This window comes from Strigops habroptila, chromosome 8, assembly GCF_004027225.2.
Source record: "Strigops habroptila isolate Jane chromosome 8, bStrHab1.2.pri, whole genome shotgun sequence".
Lineage (NCBI taxonomy): Eukaryota > Metazoa > Chordata > Aves > Psittaciformes > Psittacidae > Strigops > Strigops habroptila.
In genome coordinates, this window is record NC_044284.2 from 15,141,520 (window position 1) to 15,167,365 (window position 25,846).

The window sequence follows — 25,846 nt, forward strand, 5'->3', positions numbered from 1 at the left end:
CTTGCAGTGCAGTGTGCCTGAAGATGAGAAAATTTTGATACAGCAATAGTTGAATCCCTGTTCATGTTTTGATATAAAGTAGATACATTAAATAATGCATTTATTATGTAAGCAAAACTAGTTGGAAGAAGCAAACCGACTGAGTGCTTTAAAGAAATTTGTTGCTTCATTTTATAGAAAAAACCATGACAGCAGTCTATTAAGTCTTTATAAAGTTCTGGAGCAGCAAGAAAGGAGTGTTGCCATATCATTTCTTGAAGTAATAAATTTAAATGGTCTGGTTGTTATTAGAATGCTGATCAGGAAGGAAAGAGAAGTCTGTCCTTTTATTATAAAAAGGTATAAAAAAAGGTTACACACTTCAAAATGCAGAAAAGACAGAAATTAAAAGCTTAAATAACTGCAAACAGCAGGGTACGTCAGTAACGGAAGGACTTCTTAAATGACTTTGACAGCTTTTGCAGGTGCACATACTATGTCACTTTGCCTAGTGGAGCATTGAAAAAGATTTATGTTCTCCTTTTGGAATTTATTAAGAGTTTCTTTCTTTCTTTTTCTTTCTTTGCAAAGTAAGTCTGGACATCCCCCTCCCTTGCAGTCATTTTTATTACAGCTCCTGGAGGAAAGTCACCTATTTAAAAACATGTGTTGCTTGTTGTCTCCATGGCTAGCTCACAGAGCTGTAAACGCTGGAGAATGTTGTTATTTACAGCCATGTATTTTCCTTTCCTCCCCTTTTTGCTTTTTGTTTTTCTTTCTATGTAAATCCCATTTTATTTGTTTTAGTTCTTGAAAGTCTTCCTGTACAATTTTGTACCTCTAAACATTTAAATTGGTAACAAAAATATTTTTTCAAAGAGAGAGTCTGACCGTCAGGAGCTAGAAGGTTTTGTTTTGTTTATCAGCACATGCTCTGTTGTGTTCCTTTATATGATGTTATTCTTGCTTTCACTAACATGCTTGTGTAATACTGTTTGTAAATGCTCTGAGGGGCCACTGCTATGCCTGTGGTGTTTGCAGATTCTAATTAATTTTATTCAGTTCCTGTTTCTCAAAGACACAACCTTCCTTTTTTTTTTTTATTCCTTGTTTTCATTTTTTTTTTTTTTTTTTGAAACTTGCCATCTGTGCTCTTTGAAATATTATTTATTATTTTGACAAATCAGTGATTGTTATCTTGTGGGATTTATTCTATTGGCGGAGTTAATCCATCTACAAATGAACAAGTGTCAGTTTGGTTTTGTTTTCTGAAATTTCTAAACATTTTCAAAGAACCTTCTTTCTTGCAAAATCTTGTGTTTGCATTAGTAGAAGTAAATGTGGTGGCAGCATCTAATTCTGATGCAAATTCCAAGAAAGTGAGACATAGACAGGGTTTTGTCTTCCAAGAGTCAGTTCCAAGATTAAAGCTTTAATTACAATGAATGTTGTGTCAGAATTTTCTTGCGGAAGTAGTGAATTACCAGTGCTACAGAAACAAAGTTTTTTAGTTGTCCCAGTGAAGATAAAGCAGCAACTTTTAAACTGGAACAGTGACTGTAGTTGTGTCAGTAATCAGTAAGATAACCAATTATCAATATCTTTTAAGACAGAGTGGTTACACTTGTCCCTTTAGTTACAAGTGGTGATATGATTGATTACAACACTGATGGGAATGGCACAAAGAACACGGAAAACTGGGAAAGAGTTAGAAATATCTAACTCTTTATATCTAACCATCTAATACAGAAACTCTAGTGTTTCTGTGTTCTATCCTAGAACTTTTGCGTGATAGGAATCTTAGTTTGGGTTTTTTCATAATTTTTAATACTCTAATAATTATCTCATTTTCTACCACCTGTTACTTGGTTTAACAGATTAAGAACCACATGTATCTTGTTTGTGGACAAAAAACTATTGAAAGTGTTACCAAAACTTGCAGATTTAATTAAATCCTCTCTTGCTGAATAAGAACAAGTGTGTCATTCTGTAGAGTGAACATTGGGACATTCTTGTCAATAATGGGTGGGGCGGATTACAGAGAAGGTTCTGGTACATGTAGAACACTGACAACATCTGTAATAATGTGACATACTGAAATCCTCACAGTACAAGATTTCCAAACTCCTTGTAGTCTGAAATTAAGGCCATATTTTTTCCCCGTCAGGGGCTTGTTGCGGGTTTAGGCATTTGGTGAACTACATGATGAGATGCGGGCAGTAGCACTTATTTTTGCTTGCGTGTGATTTTCTTTAAAGTTAGGTTGCACTACTCTCCCTTTGCACAAATTCTATCCATATGTCTTTAAGTTATGGTCAGTTTTCCAAGGTTCAGACTCTCTTCAGTGGATTGATTGCCTGTGTAGTTAATCTTTGCAGGTTTTTGAAACAAAACAAGTAGAAGAGATGCATGGACTATAAGATAGCCATTTGCAAAGCACAGGTGACTAAAATTCCTGACTTAAATGTTCTGGTCAAGATAGAGACTTTTTTCCAAGTATTGTAGAAACCTTTAGCCTGGTTCTGTTTGCTAAATTATGTGATGTAACAGGTTAGTGAGTACTCAGTATGGTAGTATGTGAATTTACAGCACACTAGCTACTCTACAAAAGCTCCCCATGGGATGCTCTGAGTGTACACTAACTTTGAGTTAATTGTAATTTACAGTAAATCATCCTGCACAAAGGCATTCTTGGTGCACAGTTTTTGAGCTGGCATACTACTTACTCTGCAATTCTGTTGAACACCTTAACATAACTATAGCTATGTAAAGAGACCTCTGATTTCATTTTTATTTGATACTTCAAAAATCCATTTTTCTTCATGCTCAGTAGACCACAATAACCTAAACTTGGCAAATATTATCTATCAGAAAGTAGTAAACCACAGTGCTTCTTGTGATGAGCTAGTAAACTGAGTGATGCTTTTTCTCTAATAGCCAATCTTCTGCTAATCAAAGCTTTGCATAAATAATAAGGCACACCAGGATTTGCATACATAATAAGGCCCCCATAGACCCTGAAGAAAAATGCTTCTTTTGCTCATTAATTGGTGATGCTTGAGGACCTCACATCCTATTATAACAACCTTTAAAAGACTTGATCAATACATAGTTTTCCTTATCAAGAGCTCAGGAAGTCTTAATGAGTAAAGTAGCAGCTAGTTTCCAAATAAATAATGCTGAAATAGAAAAAATAAACCAAATTTATAATGTTAATTTTCTATCCTCCAGACTCGTTTCAACCAGCATCTCAGTAACCAGGATTTTGCCTTGAATGAAGATGATGATGAAATGGAGAGAACAAGCAAGTAAGAAGCCTCTTTGGATGTGTGTGTATGTATGGGAGAAAGGGTAACTAGTGTTATTCAGCAAAATTGAGTTCAAGTGATGCATCTTTCTCCTGTCCAGGTTTGATTCTTGATCTAGATGATATCAGATGGTTTAGGATTAAACCTGCTTTGAAAAAGAAGAACGGGCTATTCTATCTTTTCGTTATTTATAGTGCCTAGAAGAGCTTGCCATAATTCTCAGTCTTCACAGACTCAAGATAAAAAGACGCCATACACAAAAGAAGCAGCAAAACAATATTCATCGATATAGTGTGCAGTGACCTCAGCTAATCTATAAGTCTTGTGTTGTGGTCATGACAATGGGAAGTTTTCTGAAGGGTCTAAAAGAGAAATAGTGCCTTGCAAGTTATCAATGTCTTCTGTGAATTAAACGAAAATCATAAGTTGAGGTTTAGGCTGCATTGAGGCATTCTCTGATTGAAAGCAGGAGACGATTTTTAACAATAGTGGATATAAACTGTGAAGGACCTTGGCGCAGTAGGGAAGAGTGTGCAACTGAAGTGTTCGAAGGGTATCATGAAGACAGTGAGACAGTGAGACAGTGAGAAGACAGTGAAGACATGAAATGCCCTTTGTATTCTGGATAGACAGATATAGGGAAAGACTGCAGTAGTATGGGCGTCAGAGGTAAGGGTATTGCAATGAATGAAAGAGAAAATAAGAGACAAAACCACCAGTGCTCCTTGCAGATAGGCGGTTGTCCAGTACATCTGGTCATACGACAGAAGAAGAGTTGTAGCATGAGAGTCTCACCACTATACAAAGTATGTGGCTAGGTCATCTGGAGAGGTGTAGCAGCACTGATCTAAATATAAGGTGCAGACATGGAAAAATATGAACTGATTTTGGAATAACTGTAAAATTTGGAGTGATGATTTGAGAAATCATTTTAAGGGTGACTTGAAATAGTAGTTACAGTGATTGGGGAAAAGCAAGGAGACGGGAAAACCAGCTAATGGTAGTTGCATCTCCATCGATATCATACATCTATGGTTAAGAAGTTCTTGAGTAGAAAGAAATTCTGGGTTTATGGTCCCTTTCAAAAGTTTTGGAATGTTTTCTCTTATTTACTTTGAGAAGTGGCTGTAATAAAATGGCTTTTACATCCTTAGCTGATGGAAAAGTTTTTGTTTTCAGATTATCATCAGAAGACAGTGAAGAAGCTTCTGCTTACTTTTATGATAGTGATGATTCTGGTGAAACTGGAATAACTCCTCAGCATCAAGGAGAAATGGACTTGCTTGGGGAGATTTTGGACACGCTGAGCACACACAGTTCAGATCAAGGAAAGCTCTCAGGAGCAAAGAGCCTGGATTTCTTTAGGTCAATGGATGACATTGATTACAAGACTGCGGTTAGTCTTCGGCTTTCATTTGAAAAACAATTCCAATCCCTTTACAGTGGAATTCTGCACTTGTGGAATCAATAACATACAGCTTAGACACTGCAATATATTCCTTAGAATTGCTAGTCTGTCTTCCTAGGACTGTGTAACAGTGCACCCATGCTGACCACTGCACTACTGTTCCAGCCCAGAGATTGGTTAAGCCTCAGTTTACCAAGTCATTTTGGAACAATGTTTTCCCCATGTAACAGTAACCACATATAGAGCTGTGAATAATGTAATAATTTATTTAATATTATATTTAGCTGCTCAGTCTGGTATTCAAAGACCTGGTTTTAGTCTTTTTTTATGTGGACTAGAAGGTATTTATTTCCATTTTCACCTTGCATCATTAAACTAGTCATAGTGATACGATGATCTGGTAACTGCACCTGAAATACTGCTAGAGTAGTACTCCAGAGCTTTCTAAGAGGGCTTCTTGATCCTTTTTTAGGTAGAGTTGCATAGGACCTGTAGTGTAAACAAACTGCTTGCCTACAACTTTAAAACCAAGTCACTGCTGTGATGTTAGTCAAAAAAATGTTAGTGTTTTTGAATTCCTGCTCATATCAGCTGTCCAACATTCCTTTTTGCTGAAAGAGATCCTATAGTAGAAGATTTGTTACTGGAACAGCAAATTCTGATGCAAATGTTTAAAAAGCTTGTAAAATTTTTATTTTGAGTGTCACACAGGGGTCACATTAATAAAATGACCATTTTTGTTCATTTTGCCCAAAAAATTTAATATTGAAAGTTGGTATAATTAATTACTGAAGCAAAGAGGAAATGGCATCTGGTTTTAGTTTTAGTCCAGCTCCGTCTCATATTATGGGTACAAACCAGCAAAGCGTGTCTTTGTTCAGTGTCAAAACTGCTTGTACAAAGACTGAATGGAGAGGGGAGACAGAAATCCTTTCTCTGTAAAAAAGGCAATCCTTAGGATAAGAGGCAATTTTCTGGTGAGTAAGTGTAAACACACTTGCTCTTACATTGTTTCTGGGTTTGTTGTTTTGTAACATTGAACCCCAAATCATGATTTAGGAACACACAAAATTCATTACAGTTTTGGTTTTTGGGTTTTTTTTCTAAAGTGTTAGTGTAGAGACATTTCTTGTGACATTAACTATAAACACATGTTCTTTCTTTCAGAACAAGTCAAATGCACCTAGTGAGAGCAACCTTACTCTGCTCTGCAGCAGTGCTAATGATCAAGCAGAGTGGAACCTCGGGCAGGATGACAGTGTCCTCCATGGGAAACAGCTCCCTCCATCACCAAGGAAGCAAGTTTTTTCTGGTGGTCATAGAGAATCTCTCTCAAGGCTGGAAGAAGAAAGTAGTGACAAAACCTATATTACTGACAAGATGGACACCACTAGTATGAGATCTCTGTCTCCAGTACGATCAAGTGCCCAGTTCACTTCTCTAGAAAGTTTCAAACTAGGCTATTCTTCCTGTAAGTACGCAACGCAGAATGAAACACTAAGCAATACCTCAGAAGATCAGCACCCAGCAAGTCTTGCTCAACATCCATCCATTCTGGTCCCTTGGGAAAAAGAGGGGAAGAAAGGAGATGAAACTCCGGAAGAGGGTGGGCTTCTTCAAGAAGTGGTGTCATTATGTAAACTGAGTTCTGCTTTTCACTATGGTTTAAATATTTCAAAGGATAGCTTATCCAGCACTAGCAGTGGAAATAAAACGTAAGAAAACTATGAGAAGAGAAACTTGACTCCCATCAGAAGTTAAAGGGAGACTACTCAGGACTCCATATAACATGATAACCAAAAGATGAAAAAGGAATAAGAGGTCTTTGATTCTAAAAATAATTCACTTCGGTTGAAGAGAATTTTTTGAATGCATTTTCTGCCACTGGGGCGTCCGCTTCTATGTTTACCCAGTTCGTTTGTTGGCTGTAGTTAGGTCTGCAAAATGGAACTTAATATATGAATGCACTCTTAAATCAGGTACTAGTTAGTCTCTGTGTTAAAAATACAGCAAGTGTATGGTGCTTCCTAGCATTTTCTTCCTCTAAGCAGCAGGAAAGGTATCACCTAACAGGTAATCAGGTTTTGAAGGTACTATATTAATTCCATTAAATATGAAATAAACCGAGCAATCTGATTTGTCTGAAATGTACAAATGTTACTATTTGTAATGAATAATAATTGCCTTAATCTTTTGAGAAGAGGTTTAACTATCTTAGAAGATGAATGCAAATGTACAAAACAGCAATAATGATTTTCCATGGAAAGAATTTGCTTCGGCGAAGGGGGGCTGAAAAGGAAATTTTTTTTAGATTATGGAATTTCTTGTGACTATAACTTGGAACTTAAAACTAAAAGTATGGCCCTGTCTTCAGACTTCAGAAAAGTAGCGCATGCTTTTCTCGCTCTGTAAAGTACATGAAGTGCTGAATTATAATGTGACGTTTGCTAACTTCTGTTTACAACTAAGACACTTTAAAGACATATTATCCGGTTTCCCTAGGTAGATTATTTCACCTAATAATCTTCAGAAAGGAAAGTGTGAGTGGAATAGATAGATTTCTATTATTTTTTATTTTCCACAGTTTAATGGTGTTTGAAGACTAATCTATGCCTCTTCTGAACCATTTTGTTTCCATTTATTGTAGCTGCCTTTTTGAGGGTAGGCTGAATTACTGTTACTTGGAAGTCATATTTAGTTAAATTATTAAAGACCCGTGACTGGAAATTACTTGTAACACTAGAAAACTAAAATTACAGATTCAGTTTGAGACTGCATTTATCCAACTCTTACTTTGTCCAAGTTGAACAACCAAAAATCTCGTTCTAGATTCAGTGAAGGAGAATAAATGGACTTGACGTATATCGTATTTAGAACAAGAATTTGTCCTCCTGGCAGCATTCCTGAGAAATATTTGGATATATGAAGTTTGAAAAATCTTGCTGTGGTATGGAGCAGCTTTCCCTTTTTTTTTTTTTTTTTTTCCTCCAGTTTTTCTCCCGTTTTTCCACCTCACCATATATATATTATCTTCTACAATAGCTCAAGATAGGAAAGATGTGAAGGAAGTTTCAGCAGATTGGAATGCTTTAAAGGATATTTGTGATGCAGTTGGCAGAAGTAACACAGAGGTATAAAATCAACTGTGCCTGAGAAGAATGTTCTCCAGCTCTTCCAAACTCGTCAGAAACTTTTTCTTTCTTTCTTTCTCTCTTTGGCATGAATGATTAGTCTTAATCTCAGAATAGGCCTGATTGAGCACATTCATAAGGTCAGTATTTGGACCAGATTGTGCTTTGATATCTTAATGGTAGTTTGTAGCAAAGTTTAATAATCAGTTGCCACATTGCGATTTTATGAATTAAATTTCCTTCTAGCTACCACAGATGGAAAGGGGTATTTTTGGCTGCTTTATTACAAGGCAGCTAACCTAGGAGAATGGATCCATATCATTCAGAGGCAGTGTCTGATGCTTTACCAAAGAGATTCAGTAGATTGAGACTTTGGCTTTGTTAATGTAAACATTTCAGCTTGTTCCAGTATGAAAAGGGCTGGGCCAGTAATTGTCATTGAGGACGAATCTCCAGAAATTTTTTATTTTTTTTTAAATTGTGCAATGAAGGTAAAAGTTTATACAAGTGATAGTCTTACAGAAATATCTGCGTCAGATTAGAGTGTGAAAATTCCTGAGGGCATCTGTAGTCTGCATTGCTAGGGAATCTAGGTATTCCAGAGTTAGAGGTTGTGTGTCCAGAGTTTTGTACTCCAAAGTATTTATCTATCCTTTGGTTTCCTCTTGTGTATCAACATGGTATGTGGTGGAGGTTTTTTAGTAACATAAAAATGTTATTTAGCAAAGTATTTTGCTATTAAAAATCAAAAGTATCATAAGCATTGTGTAAAATCTTTGATCTAAACTTCTCCTTTGCTGGTTCTAGGCATTACCCAAATGTAGTGCTGCCAAATGTGTCTGAGGGAAGACAAGCAACACAAAGCTTTCTGTTCTTGTAGCACTTCCTCTCTCATTTTCATTCATGTCCTTGTATTTCGTTGACAAGAATTCACTTTTTCTTTTCCTCTGCATCCGACATGCTTTTCTGTCCGTAGTTCCATCTAAAATGATGTTTTGTTAGAGATAAACAGTATTGATGTCTTACGGAGAAAAACAGAAAAAAATCTGAAATTATGTCCATTACAACTTTCAAAACCATGAAACACCTAAGTCCAGGAATGCTGCCAGAAAAAATGTTTTTCAAAAATGCCTCTCTGATAGAATGAATCTTACTGGCTTTACATGAGAGTTAGGCACTGAACTTCTGTTATCACCTAGATTGTCCCGTTCTCACCTTTGAGGAAAAAATATGGAAGCCATGTAAGGCTGCTAATATTCTTACAGTTACTATAAGGATCATAAAAGTGAAAGCTCGGTAGTGGAATCTTTCAAAATTGAGGCATAGTAATTCACTGTTTGAGAGAAATTTGAGTGAAAAATGCAGGCTGAAGAGAAATAAACAGATGAACTAAAAGATGGAATGTAAAATTAAACTTAGAATTATTTCAGTCAAAATGTTAGTTACTGTGTTTATGCCACATTGTTTCGTTACTATTTATAAAGCCCATACAGTGTTTACACTCATTAAATAAAACGTCATTTTTGGATTTGAATCTTGTATTGGTTCAGAAAGAACTCAGTCATATATCTGTGTTGAATTTAGCTGTAGGTACATTTTTAACTTTATAATATTACGGAATCTTTTCCACTTACTATCAGTGATCTTATAAAAAGGCTAATATTTGTGCCTTATTTAAGCAGAATTACCAGTTACCAAATAGATGAGTCCAAACTGATATTTCCGGTTAAACACTGTTGTTCTCTGTCCCTGTGATAATATGAAACTGTTTATTGGTTACATATGCAGTATTTTTATTACCACATTGGGTACCATATTAAGATAAATTTCCAGGTCCAGTACTTTTTACAAGTTTTATACTTGTGTGCTTTTTATTTGTGGAAATCCTCCTAATGTCTTTCAAAACGATAAACATTCATCACCAGCTACTGGTGAGAACTAAGTAAGTTCTGCTCATTCAGAGCTCCTGTGGTCTTCTTCAGAAGCATGTCTTTTCTTCAGGATCTCAAAAATCTTCCTATTTCTCCTGTTTAAGGGAGATACTAGGTTATTTGACAAAGCTTTGTAATCTGTTACTTACACATAGGAACAAATTTCTGATATAGGAGGTTGAACTAGGACTTGAATTTAGTATCTTCGAGTTTCTTTTGCATCAGTGGTTGCCTGAAATGAGCCATATCACTCATCTGGTTTGGGAGGAAAAAAGCAAGGGCAGTAGAAAGACAAAGGGATTCCTGGATTGTTCCAGTGGTGTGTGGTGAAGCAGAGCCTGGGAGTCCTCAGGAGGGATGGTAACTTTGAGGAAATTCAGATTTCAAAATGTTGTTTCATGTTCTTGCTCAGTTGTAGTGATTCCAACCCAGCCATGTAGGGGCTATGGAATTAAGCCCCTATGGGATATGCAGAATGGATAGTATGCTGTCCCAGTCAAAGCCTTCCCATCCATGTGTATAGAGATGCAGTATGTAAAACACAGTGCAGATATTCAGGGAAGGACAGTACTGTGGCTGCCAAGGTGATCCTTACCCACCCTCTATGCATGCAGAGGGAAGTCTGTGTAGAGTAGGCAGGGGTTGGCTCTTCCATCCCACATATTTGAGCATCATGTATCTGAAAAATAGTCTTGTTCTGAAAGAAAAATGTAGTTGTAGAAGTTGTCCTAGAACTTAGCTGAACCCTTCATTGTCATTTAGCATTTCAGTGGTACTGCTGCTGTTTGGGCGAGGTCATCAGAATCTCTCAGCACTGACTGAAGTCCCCTCTCAGGCATTGTAACACAGACTTCAGCCAGAGTTCTAGACACATGCTGGGTGCTTTTGAAAATCCCACCCAATCTATTAAAGGAGTAGTTTAGATCTCAAAAAATTGTTTTAGATGTCTTTTCAGGGTTTAAAATGATCTAGTTTATAACCTTGTGTTCTTGTAAACGATTTAAAGTCTAGGCAAAAAAACAGTTAAGCCAGGTTTTTAAAACAGCATCTATCTCTCCAACTACAATCAATCATATTCAGTCCTACAGAACAATCTTTCATTGGTGCAGCTGTCTAATGGAATTACTAGGAGCATCTAAAATCTTTTTTCTATGCATGTAATCAGTTGAGGAAACATTTCATGCAATAATTGAAGTGCCAGCATAAGGCCTCTTTGCAAATGCACCCCCTGTGCAATACTGACTGTAGTACCCTGTGCTGCGGAAGGGAGCCCCATAGCCGCTGACCTCCCTGACTCTGCAGGGAGTCTTAGAGGGGGGTCTTTATTTCCAAGGGAGTTACCATCTTCTCTCTTGGTGCCAGGCTCTAGCCCAGGTGCTGTGAGACTCCAGCCAGTGTGTTCCCAACAGTCTGAAATTTCAAGCTAAAGAAATGTGCTAATGAAATTATGCCCGAGGCAAGCAGCTTCCTTATTGCAAAGCTCAGGATGGTGAAGACTGGCTGTCCCCATGGTATTGCAGTAAATCTTTGGAGAATGAATGTAGAAATAAATGCACCAGCAAAACCAGTATGAATGGTGATGTGACTAGTCTTCAGTAACTTCTTTGCTGCTATTAGATGTGTATGTCTTTGCCATGTGTTGTTTACCTAACAGAATCTGGGCTGAGTAGAATGTGTCCTACTCATCACCTCAAGAGCGTGGACCACAGCTGGTCTAGAATTCATGATCTTCAGGGTGTTGAAAATAGATGAATGGGAAAGGGATGGTATGTGTTTTTGTGCGAAACCTTCCTTGATTTGCAATGTCTGTTTAACAGTTTTAATCAGTGGCCAATTGAAAGTACTTGATAGGTCTTTCCTGGAAGCTGCTAAACTTCTAGATGTAGTTGCCTGATGAGTCCCACAGTCACCTTAGTCTAGAGGGCCATCCACCATCTGTGTAGTTGGCAGGGCCATTGCCATTTTCTGCTGGGTTGGAGTATGAAGCAGGTGACACAGTTGGTTACTCCAAGGTTTACTGTAGTAAAGGGTACTCTAATTTGTACTATTACTTAGGTCAATACTAACAAGATTTGTATTTAGTCCAGTAACAGTATTAGCATTTGAAAAATAAGTTGAGTTCAAGTACGTTGACATTTATTACAATTCTCTGTGAATTGACATTCTGTTTCTGTTAAAAATAAGGGAGCTACTTGGTTGTGTGGGGGAAATGTGTTGACTTTCAAATCTTCAGTGATTTTTGTGCAATATTTCTCTTTGTTTAAAAGTAATTTAGTATAGTGCACATCTGCTTTTCAAGAAGATCTTGAAATGGGATTTTTTTTCAAAAATGTGTAAAATTACATGTAGCTTTGAAATATGGTTGTATGATAAAAACATGAAGAATATATTTTAGTGAGGCAACTGTATATTTCCAATGACTGGAATGATTATGGATGTCACATTCTATGGAGATAATTCGCCTAAACCAATGTTCACGTACCAGTAGTTCTAGTAATTCTCAAAATTATAACCCAGTTAAATTGATGTAAGGTTAAATGTTAGAATTTATGATGTTTATCTTATAATCTGATCAATTTTTTATCATTGATAAAAAGATGAGGAGTTAAGCATTGCTTTTCAATACCACTGGTGATGTGAGAATTCATGGTAATGACCGTACATATTAAGAATTTAGTCTGTGACATCCCTAATTATCACAAGTCATTATTTAAAATATCTACTAATGTTACCAGTATCCTTTTAATTTTTTTGTAAATTAATTTCTTTGTATATTGATGTATATTTTGGTTTAACCTTTGGTTTTCCCTTGAGAGCTTCTTTAATATACTTGAATGAGGCAATAAAGCACTGTGGAACAGCTAGGCTTGGTGCAGCTTATACACAAGCACATCTTGTCTGTTCCTTCATGATTTTTGAGGAGGAAGAGAAATTTGAAATGCTTACACGTTTAGCCAACTGACAATTAGTGTTTGTTACTTTCAGATCTGTGCCAGATGTGAGAAATGCCTCAACATGGAACAAAACAAGATTATGTATCCCCATCCTACTACTTTTTTTTTCAGAACTTTTTGTTTTGGTTAGCTTTTGAAACTGTTCCTAATAATGTCCTCTTTGTAAGCCTTTAATACTTACAGGAAAGGCATAAAGTACAAGGCATTTTGAGGTTTTATTGATCATTTTAATAATTTCAGAGATATAAAAGACCCCAAACAACCAGCATTGTCCTAACAGTTTTAAAAATGTAGTTAGTTACTGACCGTTAATAAAACTAGAACCAAATCTAAGAATTTACTCCATGCTTTTGCACCCTCTGGACTACTGTTCAAAGTCATCTCAAGAACTGTAATTCAGACCTTAGACTACTGTCAGTAGCGCACTGTCTAGATGTAGTAAATGAGCTGTGATGTTTGGTGTGTTTTGTTTTTTGCTTTATCCTTCCAAATTTGTGGCGTCAGTAGAAGTTTTTGGTGAACTCCACATTACCATAAAGTGCCCAACACTGTACTATAAAATAAAACTTAACAATATCAGAATTTCTTGGGTGGTGAAGGTTCTTGTTTGATGGGTTGATCTGGGTGGCATTTTCATGCTTATCGGGCAAAAGGGTTAAAATTATGCCATGATACTGTATTGTATTGGAAGCTTTTATCCTGAAATGAATGATCATTTCAGTTTCTTAAATCTACAGAAGGTTAAATGTGTTTTCATATTAATTACTGGTTTATATAGTACAAAAGGTAAATGCTAATGTCATTTGTAATACGAGTGGCATTTTCCTCCCTAAAAAATCTTAGCTAATCATGCCTGTTTGTTAAACAGCTTTTTTTTGGTCTGTTTAAAAGTTCGTACCAAGTTCGTACCAAGAAGTAGGTATATTATCTCATTTTATAGATTGAGAAATTAAGATTTTTAAGGGGAAACTGCATGCAGAAAGTACAGTAGTAATAACTGATGGGTGCTATGGTTTGGACCTTTAACACTGGATATTAAAAACCAGACTTGACTTGGGGAAATTAGCAGCACAGGGGGATGGGGAATGGGGGTTGTGGTCAGTTAATCACATGTTGTCTCTGCCCTCTTCTTCCTCAGGGGAGGACTCCTCACACTCTTCCTCTGCTCCAGCATGGGATCTCACCCATGGGAGACAGTTCTTCGTTAACTTCTCCAGTGTGGGTCGTAGAATCATAGAATAGTTTGGGTTGGAAGGGACCTTCAAAGCTCATCTAGTCCAACCCCCCTGCAATGAGCAGGGACATCTTGAACTAGATCAGGTTGTCCAGAACCACATCCAGCCTGGCCTTGAGTGTCTCAAGGGATGGCGCATCCACCACCTCTCTGGGCAACCTGACCCTGTCCTTCCCACAGGGTGCAGCCCTTCAGGAGCAGGCTGCTCCAGCATGGGTCCTATCCATGGGGTGACAAGTCCTGCAGCAAATCGGCTCCAGTGCGGGCTTCTCTCTCCATGGGGCCACAGGTCCTGCCAGGAATTACTCCTCACAGAAGCCAAATGTAGCCTCTCTGCTACCAAAACCTTGCCATGTAACCCCAATGCAACGTATCATAATAACACATCATAAATGTGTTATCAGATATGGCTTAGCTTTTTACTGTAGTTGCTTTGCTGAGTCATTTTATGCAAGTGTGTAACTATAATTCAGTTAAGATTTTACATTAAATGGCTATGCAGTATAATCTGATCTCTGAGTCACTCTTCTAAATTAAAAACATTTTGGTATTTTATGCAGACAAACCAAAGACTTGGTTTTGATATTGTTATACTCAATCCACAGCTGATGAAAAAATTACAAATTGGGTTCATACAAAAGAATGAGGGTGTGATTTTAAGATTGCCGTTAGACTTGGGCTGGCTTATTGTAGCCAGCAGAATGATACAAGCTCTGAAGACTGGTATCTCAGGGATCTTCCATGCTATTAAGCATGGCACATCATGCAGTCATTTCTTCATTTTGCCCACATTTATTCAGCTATTAAAAAGAGAGCTGTGACAATGAGCTTGTCATAGGTCCAGATTGAGTCAATGGAAGACATTATAAAAATGTAGAAGCCTTTAATTTTTGCAGAAGGAGTAAGAAGGTATGAAGATCATGTCTTTCAGGATACGTTTGCCTCATTTCCTTAGTTTGTTATCTCAGAGCACTGAGAGTGCTGTTGCAGCTTGCTTCCTATGGATGTTTCAGTTCAGTAAGTTCTTTCAAACCTAAGCATGGGGAAGGATTGAAAAAGAGGTATAAGACAAGTTAGTTTAAATTAAGTTGGCAAATTTTACACAGATGGTACAACAGGACTCTGTTCCTGTCAATATGACTATACCAAGGGTCTGTGAAAAACAATTTCAGTGGAGTTTGGTGTACCAGTTATGGTAGCACCCGAAAAACGAAAGTTGATAGATCTGTTAAGAATTGTGGCATTTTCGGAAAAAATGCAACTCAAAGCAGTGTCTTGTTTCAGAGGAGAAATCATAAATGCTCCTATTCGTTATTAGCTTCTTGGTTCGTTGTCTTCAAAAGCAGCTGAGACTATTGCTTTTGCAAGGCACTTTTACACAGTGCAGCTGTAGCTGTACCTGAACGATGGAGAAAGTATTTAATTTTCTCTCCAGAACTCACTGTGTGTTAACCTCATGTTCACAAAATGAAAAGTAACTTTATCAAATTCACAGATTTAGATTTTTATTTGATATGACAAGCAATAACAATAACAACAACAACAAAAAAGCTAAGCAATGCCTGAAGTGATGTGGGTTTGCTGGTATTCAGATAAAGCAAAGTCAGTCTGCAGCTTTTCCTCAGTCAGAAAAAATGCTTGCAGCTTCTCAAGCTTCAAAACCCCAGAGGTTGTCAATCCTGTTACAAATTCTCTATGAAACATAAACAAGTACTAGTTCTAAAAGGAAAGTTTGGGAAGCACGTTTGGAATATGCTATGGGCCATATATAATTTCCTGGCTGTGGCTGCCCATTTCATATTCCTCCTGAAAGTCAAAGGGTGGGGTTCTTGATGGGGTACTGCTCCACTATTTTTTTTTTCTTTTCAGGTCTACTTCTCCCCTGAAATAATTGTCATTGAAGCATGGGGAACAAAACAGCAGCAAACCCCAACACACAACAACACTGAAAAAGAAGAGTACAACATGGGCTGCAAAGAATCTACTGAAGTTGGTTGCAAAGCTTTTCCTTTTAGGTCTGTTATCTATTTTTAATTGTTAAGTCCTGCAAAATACTCATCATAGATGAGACACAGTGAAAATATACTCTGCCATGTAGAGCTTACACAAGACTTATTTACTTACCAAAGTTTGTTTTTCAGGTATGTGTAGTTCTATGAATAGCTTAACTTCTATGCTTTCCAAGGTGAGGGTTTTTTTTATCCTGGTATGAATTCATTTCATTTGATTTATCTTAAGACACTTCTGATGAAAAGGAAGTGTCTATGATTTCTGTGATTTCTGTGCATTGAAGACGGGCAGAGGTTGCTTTTCTGTTTGGACTGTTCAAAGGCAAAACCATGTTTGGCTTTCAGGTTTTAGCCATGATGTGCTCATCTTAAAACTTCTGGAACACAATTTTTTAGAGAGTGGTTTAGCATTGGTGACTTAATTTAAATTGTGGTAGGTGACTTCTGAGACTCTGGGTTCCAGAGCCTTGAAATGTACTTTAGATACAGCAGAAGGTTGTGGCTACCTGCTCCCCCTGTCCTCCCTGCAGGCAGTTGTTCAGTTCTGTACTAGCACTGGCTCCACATTCAGAAATACACCATTTTATAGTATCAGCTGGTTTCTATTCACTGTTCATTTTAAGAAAATAACCTGTTAATATAATACCACCTGTTTAGCAATGAGAAGGATTATGTACTTAAAATGTTCAGCTGAATAATACATACAAACATCTGACATTTGGCCTGCTCTGAGAATAGGCGACATGCTTATTTAACGATTTTGAAAACGTTAAAAATGGTGAGGTAGAAACTAAAATGTCATTTTTAAAATATTTGTATTTAACTTATCCGATTCAGTCCTTTTCTACATTTCCCCTTGGCATATTCAACCCGGGGGTCATGGTAGCAGCCTGACACCATGGATACTTTGAACGAAATACTGAACATAGTTGGCATTTCAGCCTGATTAGTTGCATCCTACTTTGTGATTTGTCTTTGGTCCTCTGGGTTGCTGGCCCAGGAATTTTTTTTAACCTCTTTTTCTATGCTCATCATTTTCTCATTTTAAATGTCAGCAGACCAGTACTTGTGTAATTGGTTTTTTCCCCTTCTTTTCTCCCCAATGTCAGAAAATTTGACAAACGATTTCTACATCTCAGGCAGGCTACATGAGAAAAATATATTCCAGGACCGAGTGACAAACACAGGCTAATCTTGTCCATGCAGGTCTTGAGCACAGCCGTGGATTTTTCTGGCAGGTGGGCACTGTTACCCACAGTTTTGAACTGGAATTATTTGTTCTTGGGCTGGTTTAATCACCTGTGCCAGCACTGGGCCACCCCCGAAACCCAGATCTGCATCTTCTCTGTCAGGCTTGTTCCTCATGGAAAAACCCGACAGAGCTTCCCTCTCCCTGGGGGTCGGGCTTAGCAGGGTCATCTATGATCCTGCAACAGATTCTTCTGAAAGGAAATGCTTGGGCACTGGCCTTGTTCAACTGATGTTGAGGTTTTATACATTTAAGAAAGAAGGTGTCAACCTGCTGATTTACTTTAAACAACCCTCACTTAACACAGTGGTGCACCCAAGGAAATACTGAAATCTCTGGAAGAGCTGGGGTCACAAACACGTGAGGGTGTGATGCTAGAAACAAAGGAAGAAAAGCAGTGCACCTATGTGTTGTTCAGGTTTGCCTTTTTGTCTGCTCTGTCACTTGGGGTCTGAGTTAAGATGACTCCTGTGGATCTTTCTTGGTCATTGTGTCCAAGGTGTTCAAACAGTAGTGCTGTTGGCACCCTGAAAAGAGGGCCTTGGGCTTTTACTCCAAAATAACCCTGGCTGGTCTTGAAGTGGCTGTGGTACAGGAGGGTGCCCTGTCACCACTGGATGCACACAGCTTGTCATTTGGGTACCATTTGCCTGCTAGCTGAGGAGATGATTTAGAAGCAGCTAAAGCTGCATTTAATTGTTCAAGCTGTTTTATACTCGGGACAAAAATATGTGGAAACACACGGCACACCTTCCCTGCAGACTTACGCTTTTCTAATCTGCTTGAAGATTGTGAAGTTACTTAGGGGTAACACCTGAAATTCTGTTAATACTTTGTACTAGCTGCATGGAAGACATTAAGTTAGCTATTTTGTGGTACAGAAAGCAGCTATTTAACCTGATACTGCCCTACGCTGTGATTACTTGTATGTTCCAAACATACTGCAGTGCAAATAGCTGTTCATACAGGTGAAAAAGGCTCACAGCCCAAATGGTCACATGTAATTAAGATCACCGAGCAGAGCCTGCACTTTCAGTTTGCTCTCACTCCTCCAGTGCCTCCATTGCTGTCACTGTTCCTGAATTTCTACTGCTAAGTAAAGTTTAGCACAGGTGCCAAATGAGACTAAGAGGGTTTAAATTGGAAACACACACTTTTGTCATCACTAGTTATTACAATACATGCCAATGAAAATTGTGCTTTTGCTGGAACTACAGGCGAAATCTGAAAGGTCATACACAATATTGAGCTGAGAAAAATGCTGTGCTTTAAACAGTGCCATGAAGAGCATAAAACAGATGAAGGCCTGTGTAGGTTTTCTGTGATCAAAAAAGATGATTTAAAGTCATGATTTGGACATGTCAGTCTTGCTTGTGTCTGACAATGTTAGATGAATTTCTGGTAAATGTCATTGCTTTGCCAAATGATTTTGGAAAAAAAACGAAACAAAACAGCAGCCTGATAAAAGCAGAAATTAAAAGCAATTTCTGTGAAACCAAGTAAAAATATAACAAAGTTGCTCAAATTGCCTGCAATATAAAATCTTCAATACATGTTTATCACATAAATATAATCTGAAGGAATCTAAACCTAGAAAAATCACCACTGGACTGAGAACTCTGTTTGGCCTCCAGGACTCCACCTGTGCCTTGATTCATAATTTATGCTCTGTTTTTTTGATGTGCAAGAGGTCTTCACACCTCATGGCATGCATTATAGATGGAGGAGTTTAGGTTAAAACATGCTTTTACTGTGAGGCACAGGGTATTGCCCGCTCTCCACATCAAATTCATGTGTGCAATTTAAACAAGACCTTACTCTGCTCTCAATAAATACACTCCAGATGCATCTTTTATAAATGTATAAATATAAGGGTTTGCAGCACCTTGACACATGCCAGTAGTCTGAAGTCTGTGCATGCTTCAGCGAGGCATGAAAGCCCCATCCATTCATTCAACTGTGACGTTTTGCAATAGGCAAAATTCTAGTGTTGTCAGCTCCTCACTGTCCAACTTTATTGACTTACAACATCTAATCTGATGCTTTTTTTCTGAATTGTTTTCAGAGGCGTCAGTTTTCTTTAGCTGAGAGTGACTGAATAACACAGGAAAGGGAACTTGGCCAAAATCCTGTGATCTATGATTCCTGATTTTATGTGACATTACATGTGTAAGGTTTGTCCTGCAGGAGACTCAGGGCTTGTGTTAAATAAAACAGCACAGAAGATTCTGGCTGGGAAGAAGACTTATCTGTCTCTTACCTGGACACAAGCTTTTTGCTGAGGGACTTTATTCATTATGGCCATTTAATGAAGTGTATCAACTATGTTCTTTAATACCATAATTTAGATGATGCTTATTATTAATTAATATCTGTTTGAACAATAATCACTAGCCAGACTTAAGACATAGGCAATGACAATAAATTGTAGCTTAGCTTCTTATTGACCAGAAGGCTGAATGGGCCAGATGCTTTCTTGCTTCCTCAAGGGCTAGGGGGCATGAGTTTTGGAGACCTCAGAAAACAGAGGATTCCCCATCTGAGAGCCCTCTGCTGAGAACGGCCTGTCCTTACTGGAAAACTAGCATGTCATTATAGCTGTATGTCATATACTACCAAAATTTCAAATCACTCAGTTGTACTGAAAAGGAAAGGTAATTGTATTTTGTTGAAACAAGTAAGAATTCTTGAGCTTTCTCACAACATCGTGAAACATATCTTTGGTGGTGGTGGTGTTCACCTCCCAGAGAACACAGAGAAGAAATGCTTTCTATTTAAAACCCACAAGGTCAGATCATGATCATCAGTGTTAATTGCTTGAAAGAGCAAGGTTTTACAGCATGTGGTTACTAAAATAAAGGCAAAGCATGAGTTTTCTGGGTTTTGAGATGTTCCTCAGGTTCAGGCTGAAGAGGTGCTATTAATTTAAGCAGTGAAATAGACTTCCCCAGAATTCCCCTTGACACACTTGATTCTTCCGCATTCATTTGTGCCTTTGAAGAATAAATAAACTTTTACTTCAATTTCTGAGAAACAACAAATTAGTTTTCTAAAAACAACTAATGATGCTTACTGTGGCCCCTGGAATCCTCCTTACGGGGATTATGAAATGGGGCCATAGTGGCTGATAGACACTTATCAAAGGAGAAGAGTAGTTCCTCAGTGTGGTATATTTAGATTTAGGATTGTACCCTGTGATTATTTGGCAGGTGCTCTAAGTGCCCTGCTCTGGATCAAAACAGCTGTGCTGGCTGCAGCACAGGCTGGTTGGTTACATGCCAACATGCAGAGAACATATTTTTGCCCCCAAAAGGTCATGTTCACCTACCTGCCGTCCTAGCTATATCATTTCTGAAAATGAGCTACTCTTGCTGAGAGAATTTGTAGCAACTTACTTACCTTCATCACATCCTTTAGAGGGCTGGGGTGAGCACAGGTCTTTCCAAGAGTGTCAGAGAACAGAGGTGTGGGAATGGCAAATCTCAGTAGGGCAGGAGAGACTATAGAGTATGTGAAGTGACCAGAAATGAGCAGAATGGGCTGGTGACCATTGCCTCAAAGCATCCTCTAACTGTTGCTAAATGTTTCTTCTAAGTGTTACCTCTTCAGTGCTCTGTGTTATTCAGGAAGTCAGCTGCTAACATGACCATTGCGGCAGGGTTGGGCATTGCTTAAAGAAGGCACATGAAAGTGAAGGAGTAGCATCTTACCTGAAGGTGTCCCAGGGATGCAGTCATGGCAAGCCAGGCTGGAGGGGAGCTTGCAGCACAACTGCAAATATCAGCATAGCTGAACTCCTCTGAAGGGACCGTTTCAGTTGCAACTAGCTGATGCCTTTGGGACAATAGGACTCTTGGTTTCTGAGATTATTCATCTTCATTGAAAAGTAACAGAGGAACTTTTGAAGTGAGCAGAAAGTCCCTTGTGAAAATGGGACTTAAATGAAGTGAAGATAATTCTTACTGCTCTGCCATTTTTCTGCCTGCACTCATCTGCAATGCTGCAAAGACAGCAGTAATTTAAAAAACAGAGCACATGATTTTCAGCTTTTATAAGTGATCTCCAGTGAAGCTGTATTGGTTCATGCCACCTTGGGGCCTGGCACAAAACATGTCCCTTTGATGGGCACAAGACATGGGTCAGCATGGATGTAGTCAGAGGATGGTGCAGTTGCAGTGCTGAGGCTGGCAGTATCCCGACTGTAGGCACAGAACACATTCATCTCATTTCCAAGTATGGAAAATATTTCTTGATCACTTGATTCCAAATGGCAAATTTGACTTTTTAAACTGTAAATATAGTTCTGGCCTGGGGATAATTTCATTTATAATTGCATGTTGAAATAATCCCATAAAGCAAAGAAATACAGGTTGCATGTGGCTCGATAGAATCCTTATTTATTCGTCATTTGATCCTGTACACAGCAAAATAATAGTATGAATACACCATCTAAGCTATTAATACATTACGTACATACAGAGAAGGAACAGTGAATTTTACATGAAATGGAAAACGCACATAATGCAATGATATGCTATGATCATTTTGAGCTGGCCAAGTTCCAGCTGCAATATTTTTATGCTGCCTAGTGTAAATAGGGACTAAATATTCCTGGGACTGTGAAGATGCTCCTCACAGTTTTACAGGCTGGACATTGCCTCTATCCAAAGGAAAAGGGAATGGTTTGTGACAGGGAAGTAAGTTGCTTCATCCTTCCCCTGATTCTGAATATGTTCAGAGGGATTTTGTGCAGAGCAGATCATGTGTTCTAACTTATAACTTCTCTTTGTAGAAAGCTGTTAGACATGAAGAGAAAGTTTAAATGTGTAAAGGTTGGGACAATATTGTACATTCATTTCTTTAATGGATAAGTTGCAAGTGAGCATGAATAAATAATTTTATTTTCAGCTTTTAAGTCAAATAACGAGATAGATTAAACAAATATAGTTTTGAAATATTTTAAGTCTTCTGCCTGGAGATACCTCCATGTTAATGCAGGTCATCAGTGCTTTTTGTGAAACCAGAACCCAATCGTGGTATTTTTTGATTTATACACAGAATGCTCTCCACAAATGCTCTCCACAACTCTTAGATGTTATTGCTCCTCCCTGAATGTCTGTGCTTCTGTCTGCGTTTTATAATACCCCTGGCCTGAGAAGCAGTAAATAGCTTGACATCTGCTATATGAGTCTTAATCTATGGTTTAAATTTCAGCGAAGATGATATCAGACACTCATTATAATGTATTCTCTTTCAGTTTAACTGTTGTTCCCTGGTTGAGATGTGGCTCAGAAGGGTCAGTCTTCCTAACCATGCATTTCATGGTCACTATAGCATGTTAATATAGCAGCAGCTTTGGGACTTTTTGTGCTTCTCCAGGCTGCCTTTGAGCTTTTCCAGCTGCAGCATCTGCCTCCCTGCCTTCTTTGGATGTTGCCTTGTTAATTCAGTTTTCTTGAAAGTGTATTTAGAACTGACATTTGTGCCTTTCAAGGCTTTTCTTGTTTGTTTCCTATCAGATCATAAAGTTTGAATATTTCATATTTTAATCTCCATTTGAAATAAAATGTCCTCCCTCTAAGTTATCCTTCACAGATCTGCTTTGGTAGATAATTTTCACCCCGACTCACCCTTGTCCTCCCTCCCTTTCCTATGGCCTCACTGCTATGAAAGTCCAGCTTCACCCTTGCTGTGATCCAGCTTTTGCCTCCACTTTCCTCAAGTACCATCCACTTTCATTTCCTTTTCTTCCCTCACTTTTGAAGGAATTTTCTCCACTCTTATTTTTATCTTTTTCTCTCCACTGAGACTGACAGCAATCACAACTTACTCTAATCGCAGTTTAAAGGTTTCTCCCCTGCCTTCTGTCTCCTTGACTTATCTTCTACAAACCACACTCATATTTCACTGTGAGATTTTCCCTTTGTTGTGCTTGTATGGGTGTCTTTTTAATTCTTCAGGAGCATATTCCTCCAGAGCTTGCTTTGGTCTGTATGAAAACTCTTCAGGCTTTCATCTTCTCTGCCTCTTCCTTCCTCTGTACATGTTCCTCGGTATCTTGCTCAGCCCTATAGATTCTCTGTGGCAATAGTTTCTTGGCTATTTTGTTGCCTTTGTACATATTGTTTTTGTACTGCCTCCAAAATTTAATCAAGAAAGTTCAACCAATAGGAAGAGCAGAATTATTTTCCAGCCACTTACTTATTCTTGCTCTGTCTTTTACTGTGAACAATAATGCTTTCCTTCAGGGTAGTTCTCCATGCAAACTGCCTCCATCTTCACCTCCTTTCTTGCTTTTTTCCTTTTTCTTTGAATCATATAATAACTCAGTCTGGAAGGGACCTGCTGATGTCATTTAGTCCAACCTCCTGCTCAAAAAAGAGCAAACTTCAAAGTTACATCTTTATTATAACCATTCTACTGCTATTTCTGAAATGACCTGATTTCCAGTTTTCTTACTCCATCTCTGCTATTTACTGGGATCTCTATCAATTTTATTTCTCCTTTTAGCTCACTGACTAGAAAACCAAGAACATAAAGCAGGTGTGTGGAAGCATCTTTCTTGCATCTGCTTTACGTGTTCAACACTGCTTCTGCTGTTTGTGCCCAGTTTGTGCTTCTAGACTCTCCATTTTTCCCAAGTGGCTGTTTCTGTCTGGCCCCAAGCCCTTCCCAGCCTGCAGCCTTACAGCCCTTCTCCACTTACTTGTCTCCCTCTTGTTGTCATAGGTTCCTGTCTTTGCCTGCTTTGCCACTTCCTAAGCAGACATGGCCTCACCTTTGGGTCTCTCCCAGCTTTTTTAGGGTGAGGCTAAAGCAATGTGTGTAAGAATCTGCACGAATCATCCTGCTTCTCTTGTGGTCTCTCATCTTCACATTCTGTTCTTTCAGTGTCATTTGCTGAGTGTTTGCTGCCTCAAAATGTACACTCTTTGAGTCAATTTCTTCTTTATTCCAATATTTTCTATCTTGCTAGAAATGATCACACTTAACAAACATTATGGTACACTTTATTATGGCTTAGCAGTGTCTCATAGGCAAATGCTGGGCTAAACCAAGTTTCATTTAAAAACTATAAAATCTGTAATTACATAATGCCATAGAATCATAGAGCTGTTTGGGTTGGAAGGGACCTTAAGGATCATCTAGTTCCATTCTCCCTGCCATGGGCAGGGTCACCTTCCGCTAGACCAGGTCGCTCCAAGCCCTGTCCAACCTGACCTTGAACACTACCATGATTTGGAAAGATCTACCCTGAATCTCTGCTATCTCTTATCCTCCATCATATTTTGGTAACTTATTTTTCCACTGTTTCCTTAGTTGCCATTTGAACTCTCCGGATTTAGACTGCAGCTGTACAAAAACATCTGCATTCAAAATAATAAGCTTCAGTAGTAAGGTTGTAAATTGGGCTAGAATAAAATCTGTTGTGCATTTTCACTGTGACTACATTCTGCTCTTTTTACTCAGCTTGAATCCTACCATCCACTCACATTTTCTGTTGTGCTTTGTTTTAAAAGATATTGGTGAAGACTGCAAAAAATCCAGAATGTGCTTATGATCGTAGTTACTGCTAATCATTTAATACAAAAATAAATGTAAGTGACATTGATCTTCAGAAATCCCTTAAGGAGTTCATTCAAAATGGTTTATGAATTGATCATCAATTAAAAAGATAAGTTAAACTCTTGGATACTGGAGCATTCCAATAGAGTGTGCATCCTCCATTATGCAACTCCTGGAATAACCATCTGGGGTTTGATGTGTATATCTGTGATGTTTCACAACTGCGAGAACATATAAGATGAACTGCAGCAAGAAAGAAATGCCATCATGGACTTTACACTCCACTGCCTCTTTATTGTGGGTTCAGTTTGTGTGGGAGCAATGTTTATGCTTTAATTTCTTGACTACATGTGAAAATCAACTGGCTGAGTTACTGCTAAAATTTGCCTCTACATTTCAAAAAGCCCCATTGACCTCGGTGTATTTTCAGCACATCCTTTCCTATTAGAAGTATGATCATTAAATCTCTTTAATATTTTCAAATGTCTATTTCATGACAAGATTTCTTCCAAACTTCTCCTGGTATTCCATTACATTTTATGTGTTTCTTTTTCAACAAACAGTTGCCATCCTTTTGCTGCTGAGGTTTATGAGGTAGTTAAATGGAATTATCCCTGTTTTAAAAGAGGAAAATTGAGGCATAAAAATTTATTTGCCCATTATCATATGAGAAATCTGAGCTCCAGGAGAAGCACCAAGCTGGTCATAATTATTTCCAAGTCAGTGTTTTACTTGTAGGCCACTTCTGCTTCTTTCCTGGTATTTTCCATGGGAAATCTTTTTGAGAATGCTTTTTGGCAGCTGGTGTAAGTTTGCAATGTGAGAAGCAATAGTTTTCTAAAATGGACTATCAGGGAATATTGTAGTAAGAAAATACCAATAGTGTGGATGCACAGAATTCATTTAGGATGTTTAGATTCCATGTCTCTTAAGAGGTCAGATTGTGCCCACTGAATATTTTAGGACACAGTCTTTTATACTTTGAGAAATATACTCTTTTGTGGAAAATGAAATTCTTTTCAGTAGAAGGTGGAGGGGCAGCATATAAAATGAGAGATCTGGAGGAAAGAAAACCAA

At 38.1% G+C, this 25,846-nt stretch overlaps 1 protein-coding gene across 4 annotated transcripts in view; it reads left to right on the forward strand.

Moving 5' to 3' along the window:
• DENND1B (DENN domain containing 1B) overlaps nt 1-13,293 on the forward strand; it is a 161,026-nt gene extending 147,733 nt beyond the window's left edge. For all 4 annotated transcript variants that reach the window (XM_030494203.1, XM_030494200.1, XM_030494201.1 and 1 more), the window contains 3 exons: nt 3,211-3,287; nt 4,467-4,683; nt 5,863-13,293. In XM_030494203.1, coding sequence (XP_030350063.1) covers nt 3,211-3,287; nt 4,467-4,683; nt 5,863-6,414 — 846 coding nt within the window. In that variant the 3' untranslated portion in view covers nt 6,415-13,293. The remainder of the gene's footprint in view (nt 1-3,210; nt 3,288-4,466; nt 4,684-5,862) is intronic.
• The last annotated feature ends 12,553 nt before the right edge of the window (nt 13,294-25,846 follow it).